Source organism: Callospermophilus lateralis, chromosome 7, assembly GCF_048772815.1.
Source record: "Callospermophilus lateralis isolate mCalLat2 chromosome 7, mCalLat2.hap1, whole genome shotgun sequence".
Taxonomy (NCBI): Eukaryota; Metazoa; Chordata; class Mammalia; order Rodentia; family Sciuridae; genus Callospermophilus; species Callospermophilus lateralis.
In genome coordinates this window covers 95,806,796-95,820,447 of record NC_135311.1, presented here as the reverse complement: position 1 = coordinate 95,820,447, position 13,652 = coordinate 95,806,796, and the positions used below count along the sequence as shown (strand labels likewise).

General features: G+C 39.4%; 1 protein-coding gene across 4 annotated transcripts in view; it reads left to right on the top strand.

Moving 5' to 3' along the window:
• Nfia (nuclear factor I A) overlaps positions 1 to 13,652 on the top strand; it is a 356,002-nt gene that overhangs the window by 295,769 nt on the left and 46,581 nt on the right. For 3 of the 4 annotated variants that reach the window (XM_076860285.2, XM_076860283.2, XM_076860284.2), the window contains 2 exons: positions 2,969 to 3,147; positions 5,316 to 5,481. In XM_076860285.2, the coding sequence (XP_076716400.1) occupies positions 2,969 to 3,147; positions 5,316 to 5,481 (345 nt within the window). The remainder of the gene's footprint in view (positions 1 to 2,968; positions 3,148 to 5,315; positions 5,482 to 13,652) is intronic. The other variant, XM_076860282.2, reaches the window with a different exon arrangement.

Genomic DNA, 13,652 nt, shown 5'->3' with positions numbered 1-13,652 from the left:
ACCCCAGTGACTCTTTCTAAAATAATTTGAGACGACTTAGATAAAAAATCTAGGTATATTAAAAATATCAAATCCATAATAAAAAGAGAATACAAGAAAATAGAGAGGAAAGAAGAAAAACTTAGACATTGAAGTCTTAATTCTGAGCTTCTAGTAGAAGGTGAATATCAGGTTATCCAGAGAAATAACAGATATTTAATAATAATTAACAGATCTTTATGGTGCCTGTAACACAATTATTTTCGGTTTCAAGAAATTAAAGTTCAGGTTGGGCATGGTGGCATGTGCTTATAATAACAGCTAATCGGGAGGTTGGGGCAGGAGGATCACAAGTTTGAGGCCAACCTGGACAACTTAGAAACACCCTGCCTCAAATAACAATAAAATGGACTGGGGGTGTAGCTAACCTGGTAGAGCCCTTGCCTGGCATGTATGAAACTATGGCTTCAGTTCCCAGCTCTGTAAAAGTAAAAGAAGTTAAAGCTTAGGATCTTGAATTTGCATGAGTTTTATAGCAAACTGGTAGCTGAACCGAAATGTCCTAAGCATGAGAAAGTAAAGGTTGAAAAGAATGACCCTTTAAAATACAGACTCTGCAATTATCTATTTGAAACTACAGGCTAGATTATTTCCTGGAATTAATTAAGAATTAATTGATCCTAATAAAACAGTCATTACAGAATTCCACATAGTACCATATATTCTTAGGTTTGTGTTGAACTATGTCATAAGGAAACAGTGAAAAATTTTGTTTTTAGTGAAATATAATAAAGAAACTAAAGCCTAAATTGAAGTTGCTTATGTTTTTATCTTACCTATTGAACATCAAAATGAGAGCAAGGATGTTTTTTTAACAATTAATGGGGAAATTCCAAGGTCCTATTGAATAGCTTCTTCTGTCATGTTTCTTTAACTCTTATCTGACTGATCTTTGCTCAAGTGAATTTTTTCCCTGGGCAGTATTCTCTATTGGCCAGTGCAGTTTCTTAACTTCACAGTCACTCATCAGTTTCCTGTGAACACCTGAGGCAATGCCACTTTATCATCAAGGTCAGCCTCCTAGGGGCTTTTGACAATGGTGTTGCTACCTGTGTGTTTGACATGCTGTAAAAGTTGAGTGTGTCATTGTTAGCTTCAGTATATTCGCAGCCTAGTTTGAGAAATTCTACCTTACCTCTTTCACCAGAAATTCTTCAGTCCAGTGCACTCTGTAGGTCAGAGTTTCTTGCTATGGGCAAGGGCAATTGTATCACATTAGAGGAGAAAAAAATGTTCTTGGTTCTTTAAAGCCAGTAGTACAATTTCCAAAGTAAAAACTAACCAGAGCCATTTAGCTTTTAGCTTCTGGGTTTTAATGGATTCCAGGGATTCCGATATTTCTTATTCATTGTGTGTAGTCTTAACTTTTACCAACTTTTCAACAAGAATCCTGGCTCTTTACCAAGTGAAGAGACCCATGTTTCATTCTTGGCAGACTTGATGGTTATTTTCTTAATTTCTGTACCACTCTTGTATTTGGCCACTTATTGTACAGTCAACAAATATTTATTGAGTGCCAGACTTGGTTTTGGGGATATAACAGTGACCAGCTAAGTGAATGGAAAAACTGTTTAGTAAGATAGAGATGGCTGGGAAAAGAGTTAAGTTTTAGAGGGGAAAAATGAGAGCTCTTGTTTCCAAGAGGTTATATTCAAGATGTCCTCAATTGAATAAGGGAAAAACTTCATCTACTCTGACTCAACTTTAACTCTTGAGCCCATGTAGGGGCTTGTGAATATCTATTGCATAGATTAAAAGTTGTATGAATGTGAGGGTTCCATCAGATCAGTTGTAAGACATGGACTGAACTCTTGCTTCTCTTCTAGTCCTCCATCTCCACTCTTTGAAGAGCAACAGATACCACTCTGAACCACAGTTTTAGCCATTTCTGTCATTAATTAGAAAAAGCCCCGATTGTAAGGAGATCCCAGTAGGGAACAATGAACCCATCCCCCACAATCTGCATTTCCTTGATGCAGCCCTCAGCTGTGTCAGTGGAATAGTGATAGAAATGTTGTCCTGCTCTACTTTGGATCTTCTTTAGAATGTGCCATTCCTAGTATTAGAAAGGTCTTATTCTCCAGCTGATTTTATCAATCATCCTTCTAATTCAAGGGCAAAGTTCTCTTAGAAAAAAAATATTAATCATCGCACATAAGTATTTTAATCTAATCTCCTAGTACAAATGAAATTTATCAGGGTTCACATGTAAGGGAGTAGTAGTCGTCTGAGTCTTTCATCAGTTTTTATGGGCAGAGGACCAACATTTTAGCAGGGGTCATTGCCTGCTCGGCCTGTGCATTCCCCTGCTGTGACATTTATGCATTTCTGTGTTTGTCTTCAAAATGGTGGTGGTGGGAAGGAAGGTGACATAAACCTTCCACTTAAAGCAAGGCACCCAAATTGCATGGGTTCATTAAGTGATCATTTACTATAGACTTCAAAAAATTTCTTCCTGAATTAGTCCCTAGAAATCTCCTTGAAAGGGGTATAAGAGCTTTAACAATGAATTATTGTCTATGGATAGCTCAGCGTGAAAGGGGATCCATATGTGCAAACTAGAATTTGTCATATGTAATGTCAGTTAAATCAGGTCTAATCTACCAAATACATTTTTATTGCTTTGCTTCATTAAAAAGGCTCTTAAAGTAATGAATAATCTTCATCTTCACCAAGGATTATTAATGCCTTTATAACTCATGTCCTCTGAAAATAGAAAGACAGCTTTAAACTCTACCCTAATCTAGCTTCCATGTTTGTCTTAGAGCCTCAAGGAAGAAAATCTATCAGACCTATCCAGTGTTAAATTCAGCCACATGAGCAGAACCCTGAATTGGGCCAGGAGGAGAAATGGAAAAGGAGGCAAATCAGGTTCAGCTGTGGCAAAGCAAGTCTCCCTTCCTAACACTCGTGTTTTCTTTTCCTACAGCAAGTCCGCATGCAACACCATCGACTCTTCATTTTCCAACATCACCCATTATCCAGCAGCCTGGGCCTTACTTCTCACACCCAGCCATCCGCTACCATCCTCAGGAGACGCTGAAAGAGTTTGTCCAACTTGTCTGCCCTGACGCTGGTCAGCAAGCTGGACAGGTGGGGTTCCTCAATGTAAGGAAACCTCTTTTTTTTTTTTTTTAATTTTCTTTTAGAAATGTTAACTGAATTTAAAAATAACAAGGGGAGACCTCAGGACCTTGAGGACATTGTGCTTTAACATTGTGCTGACTGACTGCAGGCAAATGTCATATTTATTCTAGATTGTGGGAAAGTTAACTTTCTCTAAGAGTGATTGGCCAGGGTTTAAAAACAGTGTTTGTGTTAAGTTTGCAACTGTCAAGTTTATGGATATAAATCATCTTGAGGGTGAACCATATAACCTTCTACATTCAAGGGCTGATAATTTCACCTCCTGCATTCTTACCCCAGGGCTCATACAGTTAACAAAATATAAAGAAAGAGTGAATAATTTTAAGTAATGATTTGGGGTGGTAGAGAGAGGTAGGGGGCAGAGAGGGACAGATGTTTCAGATCAACATAGTTGATATTTTTAAAAAATACAGTCTTGTAACACTTTAGATCAAGTTGACCAGTACTTGAACTCAAGATGCTAGAAGCACAGTTTATTATGGTTTGTTATTTCTGCAAGTAGTTATCTTCCCCACTTATCTTTGTATAAAGCTAAACCATATTCAATCGCTTTAAATGAATGTTTTCATTTTTTTCACAAATAAACCAAACAACCACAATTTGAAATAGCATTCCAAATGTAAAAGTGATTTTTTAAAATCACAGATTGCATTACTAATAGAGAATTAAATGTTTACAGTGGATAGCTTCATTCCAAGGCCAATAATCACAATAATAATAAATAAATAATACCAGCATAAAGCTAGACTTGGTTTTCCTTTTCTTGTAGTAGCCATACATGAAGCCACAGATTAGCCATAATTATTATTGCTCCATTTAGGATATTATGTCACACTGTTCTATCACTGATGTTCTCCCTCTGCAGAAATACCTGATTCTGCATATCTGAGCCAGAACAGGCAGCTTTGACTTATGTCTGCTGATGTGTTAGCAGATACATTTCTGTCTAGACAACAAATCAATATGGTGCCTTTTTTTCTTTTTGCTTGTATATTCATTTGCTTGGCTTACTCTAAAGCATTCACTTAAGGACTTTCAGTCCACTCAGAAATAACACACAGGCAAGTTACTCGCAAGAAAGTGCAGCACTCTGATTGTCAGATAAGATAGTCTTTGAGGAACAATCCTAAATATATCAGTGAATGTTGATGGTGGAATGAGACTGCCTCTGCAGAATTATGAAGCTTACACTTAAAAGTCTGGAACACCAGGACCTCTGTCAGCTGAGTTTTGGTGTGGGACTGCAGCCTAAATATGAGCTATTACTATTGGTTGATCAGTATCAATGAAGTTTAAAAATGTAGTCCAAAGGCCACTTGGGAAACTGTGGGGGGAAAAAAATGAATCTGATCTTCAGCACCAGGCAACTGACTTCTCCATTTCTAACTTATTTTTTAATAGTCCTGACATCATCCTATATAACTGTCAAGATACAAACTGCCCAGTTTTGCATTTTGATCAAAGACCTGCTTGAGGCAGGTCTCTTCATGGAGCTATTTTGAAAAACTTGAAAATTAAATAGATTGTATTGCTTGCTTCACAGGGAAACTTTCTTCTGTCATAGAATTGTTACTTGTTTTTTTTTTTTTTTTTAACGTGAGGCAAACAAAGAAATATGATTCTTACAGCATTTGCTTATATAAGTTAAATAAAAACTGGAAGTGATATTTTAATCTAGCAAAATTTTGATAGCTAAATTCTAAACTTTCTATGTCTAGTATTATGCAATATGTTAAAGAAAATCTGTTTGTTCACTGAACACATTTATTATATGTTATATAAGGCCAGCTTTAAAAAGTGAAAATAAAGTTGACAAATACAGATCATTAGCAGATTATTTTATGGAGTCAGATGCAAAAAAAGGACAATGTAGTTCAAGAAAGAAGGTTGGGATGCAGCGGTATTTGTGCCCAAGTGCGCTTTTGTGGAATGCCTTAAGAACAAACAGAACCAAGCACTTCTTCATCCAGATGTGATCATTCAAGAATTCAGGCAGCTGGAATACTTAGTCATTTACTTAGAAGGTACCTAATGAATCTTGTTTTCAGAAGCAGCTAATAGTTGACATCTTTTGTTTCTTCTTTTGTTTGTGTGTGTGTATGTGCGTGTGTTTTTCTCCACCCTTACAGCCCAATGGGAGCAGCCAAGGCAAGGTGCACAACCCATTCCTTCCCACCCCAATGTTGCCGCCACCACCACCACCACCAATGGCCAGGCCTGTGCCTCTGCCGGTGCCAGACACGAAACCTCCAACCACGTCAGCAGAAGGAGGTGCAGCCTCCCCCACCTCACCAAGTAAGTACTGCTGAGACGAGGCGCCGGTCACTCATCTAGCTGTGTGTACTTGAATCCACACCTCAGCTCTGTCCCTTGCAGTAGAGACTATAGCAGTAGGCGCAGATCCCAGCCATAGTCATAGCCTGAACTTGCAGAATCAAGGCCAGAGTCAAAGTGAACACCACTCCCAGCAACTGCACCAGATGTAGAAACAGCTGAACATGTGGGTGGATAAGATGATGAAATTGCATGTCCAGGACTGAGATCTGGACACAAACTATTAAATTTGGTGTATAATTCAAGTGGCTTTAAATGCTATGCCCATAAGCACCAAATCACATCTACTTGCATAAATTCTTCTTAGCAAAAAGTTCCGGATTTTTCTGTATAGCCCTGCCTTCCAGGAACTTGTGGTCCAAGAGATATGCACTTGATGAGATATAAAAGTTATATACCTTACACATCAAATAGGAAAGGAAGTTTAGATCAAAGTGTCGATTCACAGGTGTGTACATTGAACAGTGCCAAGAGGAAGAGCCTGGCAGAAGATCAGAGATAGCAGCCATGGTAGTTGCATGGCCAGGCTTGGCAGGGGAAGGAAATAGAGGGTAGAACTAGATGGAAAGAGAACTCTTGGCTCTTCTCTGAACAGTCTGGGACCATTTGATCAGAGAATATAGGATTTCAAAACCTTTTAAGATGATGGGAGTGATTATTTGATGAACTAGAGATTGAACAACTCTCCATATTTTTCTTGATATTTCAGAGATGGAGGAGCTAGAAATAACTTAAACACACAAATGTGGCTTTTATTAGTGCCTGGAATAATGACAAAGAGAAAGATGGCTGAAGTTTCCAGGTGGCAAATGGCCTGCCCTTGATTAATGATGTGATGAGCACCTTCCCTAATGCTTCAGAGAGGGATCAGCATATAGGAAAGGGTTGGAACCGTGTCAGTGACCCGAGGGAGAGCTTTCAGGGGTGTCCTTAAAGGAAGCGAGACTGGAGACTATACTGGAGAAAAGATATATAAGAACAGACTAAGAAAGGAGTGTTAAGGTCAAGAACTTGATTAGCAATAATAGGAATTGAGTGGAAGAGAGTAGGGGGCAGGATGTTTTGTAGACAACACTGGAACTGGGCAGCTACCTGAGTAGTTTAGTGAATGAAGAGTCCTGGCCTCTCAGCTTTCTCACATCCAGTATTGGAATCATAATGATACTGGATACAGAAGAAAAAGGGTGAAACAGGAAATATGAGCCTCTGTTTAGATCATGTTCGTGGAGTTGATTCTGGGGACACTGAATCCAGAATGACAAGAATCCCTCTTGGACCTTGGGTCATCTAGTATTTAATCATATGGATAATGTAGCAGTGAGTGGCATTCTGTGTGAATTCTGTTTCTATAACAAAAAGAGTGAGGATCGGGGGGGGGGGCAATTTGGGGGAGATGTACTTCTCTTGGTAAGAGGTGGTTCAGTGAGACACTTGTCAACAAGAGGATAAACCCCAAGTGTCCAATGACAAGGGAGGGAAGCTGGGATTGTCCTATGGATCCTGAAACCTCAGTTGAGAAAAATAGCTTCTGGGAAGCAGAGGCTCATGGGAGTGTCCTGCTCATTGTGTTTATGTAGCATCTGCTAAAAGCCAGAGAATTAATTGTCCCCAAACTCTACTTATATCTACTTACTGGGGATATCAGCTTACTGATGGGTGGCCACATATTTATGTGTCCTGACACATCCCTGAAGACCATTTTTCTGTTTCTCTTCTCCTCATCTGTGCAGGACAGTGCCACAGTCCTTTAAAACCCTGGTAGTAGCCAGGTGCTGTGGTGCATGCCTAAAATCCCAGTGACTCAGGAGGCTGAGGCAAGAGGATCACAAGTTCAAGGCCAGCCTCAGCAACTTATCGAGGCATTAAGCAATTTAGTGAGACCCTGTCTCAAAATTTTAAAAAGGCCAGGGATAAAAGGCTCAGTGGTTAAGCACCCCTAGATTCAATCCCTAGTACCAAAAAATTTTAAATTAAAAAAAAAAACTAATAGTAATATACCACCTATTCTATGTAGAGTGTCCTCACCTCTACTACTAGTGTCTCATACTTCATAGTGAGTTTTCCAGTGAGGGGATGAGGCCCAGCTCTGGCACTATACAGGAATGCAGATAGCAAAGAATGGCTATTGGTATCTAAATGATAGGGGCTCAGATGCCCACCTTTCCAATTACTAGCTGTTTCTCTGTAAAGCAGTTTCCTTATCTGAAACCTTATCTGACAGACTGTGTGAAATTAGCTCTGATAAATGCTCCCCCAAATAAGTTGGAGTATTTTATCATCAGCCCAAGTTGTTCCCCAGTGGAATGCCCTAGTGAGTAGTGACGAAGGATGTCTGTAGCACCCAAAGAAGCTTCTCAGCTGCTAGATCCAGTTGACACCTTTGGGTCCAGGGATCTGGACTCTACTCCGTGAGCTGTAGCAAACGCCTTTTACAGGAAGATGCCACTCACCCTAACACATTTTGTCAGCTCTGAATGAGGGAAGGTGGAGGGGGTCTTGGCACTTCTAGCTCATGTGGTTGCATTAACGAGAGCAACATTTAAAGGTTTGGGAGAAAGGGAAACGATCAGGGGAGAGTCTCGAAGTTTGATATAGGGAATCAGATACTCTCTGAATCAGATGATTCTAGGAATATTGACACAGTGAAATCTACGGATGGCAGAGAAGTTTTTATCATCACAAATGTTAGCCCTTGTGGGCATGTTGGATTCACAGGAATGTGTTGTTCCCAGCAATATATCGCTTGCCATTTTCTACTTTATTAATAAGAGAGTCATAGCAGTAATTTGTAGCCTCAGAGAAGCCTTTCAAATAAAAAATCTCAAAGCCTACAGGTCTGCCCTGGGAGGGAATTTAAGGGCCCCCACTGGGAAAAACAAACAAAAACCAGAAAGAAAACCTCTCACACCCTAATATCTGAACCAATTTGTAAATAAAATGCAAGGCAAAATTAGGTGGAATATAGAATACCACCTTCACTGTTAGAGGATTTAGCTTTAACTGTGGGAAAATATGTATCCTAATATGGAGCTCCCAAATTACACCCACATATCTACCCATCCCTGGAAATACCAGACCACCACAAGCCTTCCACCATGGGGTCCGCCCTCCCATATAAAACTGATGACATGGAGGTACAGGTGGCTGCACGCTCCCCTCCAGCACCTGTCTCTTTAGGAGAAAGAAGCAAGGAAGGAGCAGGACTGGTCACATCCATTTTCCACTTCATAGCACAACAGTCTGGAGAATGTGAGGGGGTGGAGAGGAACCAAGAATGTATGGCTTGGAGTCCATATCGGGAGTGTAACATCCCCCTTAACATTATCTTTAATAGCAACCTTCTTTCAATCATTTATTCAGCCATCCTGCATTGACATCTCTCATGCGCCAAGGCTGTGTGAGCTTCTTGGAATACAGAGGTGATTAAATCCTGCTGTAAGATGTGGGTGTGTTGAGAGATGCAGCTGGTAAATAGACAGGTGCAGAGGGAACACTGGATAAAGGTGTACCCTGGTGGTGTAGGAGGGAGGTCTGGGTCTGGGGCTTCAGGGGAAGATTCTTTTAGGGATGTGACTTTAAAGCTATTTAATAGAATGACATTCTGGTTTTTAAAGAAAAGGTAAAAACTTTTCTTCAGAAACTGGCCTGAGATGGGGTCTAAAATTGGATTGCCACTAGATAAGAATATAGGGGGAAAACTATAATTTTATAAATCATGAGCTTTCTTAGAAACTGAAATCACAAGATGGCTGCATCCTGTTTATCTCTGTCAGTTTATTAGAGCTCCCATTCTGATGAGCAGCAGTGTCATGACAGGGCATTAAGTACAGATGTTCCACAGGCCAACAGAGTGTCCAGAATTGAAGCCTTTTTCAGAAACATCAGTCACATAACCTAGGACAGCCTTTCTGTGGAAGGGTTTGAGACAACTTACAACAAAACAAGATTTTTTAAAAAGATTAAAAAAAAATAGGAAGTCATGCCAAGGGTTTCCTAAATTACCAACTTTTGGGGGCCTCAACTCCCTCATCTGCTCATGGAAACAATACCAACTTCCGCTCACTCTCATAAGCATAGTGTCAGCATGAACCAGATGCCAGTGTGTTGTACCATGCTGTAGACAGAAGTCCAAGGCATCATTTTTAATATCCTTTTATAATGAAATACAAGTGGTTGCCAGCCTAGGGCAGAGCATATATTTTTTAACTAATCAGTTGCCTCTGGCACTAATACTAAACTTTGCAGCTGTGGCCAGAAAAACAGGGATAAGGCTGATCTGGGGGGGGCGGATTTGCCTATGAAACAAATACATTTTAATGGGAAAAATCCTTACCGGTGCCTTAAAAAAAAAAAAAAAAAAAAAGGCAGGAAAGTGTATAGGGAAATGACAGTTCTGTTCCATCTCAAGGAGAACTTTTACACTATTCATGTGTTTTCGAGAAAGGTTGATGTACTATGCCAGGACTCCAGGATGTCATGAAAAATAGGAGGCACAGCTGTGAGAGCAGCTTGAGAGTGTCCCTTCTCCACTGAGGAGCTGCCGCTGTGGGTTTCTGGCCCAGTGAGAGAACACCACCACCGCCCTTCATTCAGCCCAAACTCGTCCAGCGCCAGCTGTGTGCCAAGAACTCTCTTAGGTGCTAGGCTTCCACAAGGAGTAGAAAAGAGAAAAATGCTGACTTTGGAGTTTTTATTCTCTAGAGGGAAAGAAAGACAACAAACAAAACAGTGAGTGTAAAAGGCAGGTAGGTTGTAAGAGAAGGAGAAATTGGAGCAAAGAGCTGAAGGGGTGAGCAGGGAGCCAGGAGACTGAGGTGGGTAGAGGTTGCCAAGCAGAGGGAATAATCAGTGCAAAGACAGCTTGGTAAGTTGGAGGGAGGTGAGGATAGCTAGAGCAAAGCAAGCCTTGGAGGAGGGCGGAGAGGTAGTGGGGATGCAATTGCAGGCTGGGAGTGCAGATCATGTAGGATCATTGTTAGGACTTTGACATTTCCTCCCAGTGAGATGGGGAACAGAGGACCGAGTATTGCTGGCTGGATTTTAATAGAAACACTCAAAAGGCTTTGTTGAAAATAGATGGCCAGGGGCAAGAATGAAAGCAAGGAGACCCATTAAGAAGCTGTTTCTTATCAATAAATATAATGAGTGTCTTTTACATGCCAGCCACTATTCCAGGCACAAGAGATACCAAAGTGAATGAAACAGAGAATTTCCTGCCCTGATAGAACTTGGGTTCCAGCAGGAAGGGACAAACAATAATCAAAATATAAGCACATTTGTAAGTTAGGGACCAGTAGATACAGTGCAGAAAACTGAAAGAGGCCAGGGTGGAGGGGACACTGTTGCAATCTTACAGGCAAGAGTTGCTGATGACTGGCACCAGTGTGGGAGCAGTCAGGGCAGTGAGCTGTGGTTGGATTCCAGATATATTTGAAAGGTAGAACTAAGAGGATTTGCTAATGCATTCAATTTGGATTGAGAAAAAAAGGAAAGAAATCAATGATGACTGCTAGGTTCTGACCTGAGCAACTGGAAGGATGGAGTTGCCATAAACTGAGATAGGAAGATGGCAGGAACAGCTCTGGAGGGTGGAAACCAGGTTACCTTTGAGATGCCTATTAGACATTGCTGAGACTGATCATAGGAGCATCTTGCCCATGGCAGCATACTGTGCAGGTTACTGACCTGGTTACCAAGTTTTTCAGTGTGCATCATCTCATTAATTGATAAAGGACTTCTTTTCAAATGTGTAATACAGTAATGAGTTTCTCTAAGAGTCCTGAGGACAACAGCTCAAGAACAGGAAAAAATCTCTTTTTTTTATGTTTAGATCTATTTGTGGCATGATGATGCACAACATGATAGTTTTTGTTAATTGTACTATATGATCCAGTTTTATATGGTATCTTGAGACCAAGATCATACTATAAAAATTGACTTTTCCATATTTTTTTTCTGAAATGAAGACTGGCATCATAGCCTAGAATTATAATGAAAAGAAAAAAATGCTTTTGAATTATAATGCAAGATAAAATGTGCATATTTTTCTTTTTTAATTAATTGGGAACTCAAAAACTCAATTTAAAAATGCATAAAAGACTCATAAACATTTTTGCCCATGCCTACTTCACTATGAACTTTTAATTTTTAAAAAAACTAGGATTCTGTAGGAGCATATAATGGCAAGTTACCTTTATTATTTATTTTTATATCTCCAATGAATCTTATACAGGTTCACTATGTAAGTGAATGTGAGTGTGTTAACCAAGAACATAACAATAATCTGTGGCTGGGATGGAGATTTTCTAGTATAATCAACATGTTAGATGCTTCTAGGTTAGCAAAGCTTTTCACACATATATTATCGTATTCATTCTTCTCAAAACTCCTGTGAGGTCAGAATTTTATAGACAAGGAAACAGACTGGAAAATGGAGGCAACTAGCTGGGTGTGGTGGTACATGCTTGTAATTCCAGCAGCTTGGGAGGCTGAGGCAGGAGGATCGCAAGATCAAAGCCAGCCTCAGCATCTTAGCAAGTCCTTAAGCAACTTAGCAAGACCCTTTCTCAAAATAAAACACAAAAGAGGCTGGGGATGTATCTCAGTGGTTAAGCATCCCTAGGGTTCAGTCCCTGGGGTGAAAAGAGAAAACAAGAAAAAGAAAATGGAGGCTACTTTACCCAAAATTATTCTTTTATGGTAGTTGTAGAGACTCAAACATAGGCAACCTATGTTCTTCATACTGCCTCATACTGTAACTGTGACAAAGCAGTGACCAGGTTTCTGGATATGTGGGAAGCCACAACTGTCTGCTCATGCCTGAAATTAACAGCAACAATGAAGTAGTTAACTTTTACTAATGCCTCTGGCACTCCTAAGAATGTTTTTTACATGTATTATCTCATTGCATCCTTGTTTTAATTACATAAAATAAACTTTCTTGTCACCCTTGAGAAGGACTAGAAATGAAGATAGGTAACTTTCTGAAGGTCACTCAGAAAGGGGATGTAGAGGCATGATTCATATCCAGCAATCTTGAACCTGGAGTCTTTATGCTTTGCTGTGGCACAAAGATCTTTGCTTTATCTGAATCCTCCCTCCAAATTCCTCCCACTCCAAGTGTAAACTCTATATAGAGGAAGATGTTGGCAGTCATTTATACTTTAGTATGAATTGGTTTCTCTTGCTGAAAGTATGTCTTCTTAGCAGGCAAAGAAAGAAAGCAAAAAAAATTTAAAGAGACATAAAGACAATGTTTTCCTTGTTCAAGAAGTAGTAGATTATAAGAAAGAAATAAGAAAGAGAAGGGAGGGAGGGAAGAAGGGAAAAGGAAAGGATGAGAAAGAAATGAGTTCGTGGTTTCTTTTCATAAAACACGTCTTCTTACTGATGTCTAGACATTATTCTTTGTTAATTTTAAATTTACATTCATAAAATTATCTTGGTTGTATAGTTCTATGAGTTTTTATAACATCATAGATACATCAACACCACAGACAGGATATGGAACAGTTCTAAGAACCCCATCAATTTTACCAGCTCAAAGTCAATGTCCCATCTCAGGCAGTGCAAGCAAAGTTTGCCTTGCTCTATTTCCGCATTGATTTTAATCCTTTTATCAGTGCTGCTTCTATCCGCATTATATTTTAGTTTTTTTATATTTTCAGGGTCATGAAAGAGACCCAAATACACAGAGTATTCTATCCTGTGATAAGAGTGGCATTTCAGAGGAGGGAAAGGGATTTAAGAAAGTGTACTGGGAAAAAATGAGTAGCAGTCTGGAAAAAAAAAAATCCTTACTCAAAACTAAATTTCCTCTAGAACAAAAAAATATAATAAAATACTGAACCACAAGATACCACAATAAAATGTAGGACAATTTTAAAAACATAATGTTGAAGAAAAATAAGGCCTTTTTAAAGAATACAGAAACCCAGCATCTGTGATAAATTCTACTCTAAAACTGTCCAAAATTAATGCACAAAAACCCCACCATAAACAAAGTTGAAAGCAGGAGGTAAAGTAGAAAAAGAATTAGCAACATATGTGACAAAAGGTTAAATTATGCAATACATATATAACACACCCAAAATATATATATAATAAGTCAATATAATATATAAAATATGCCT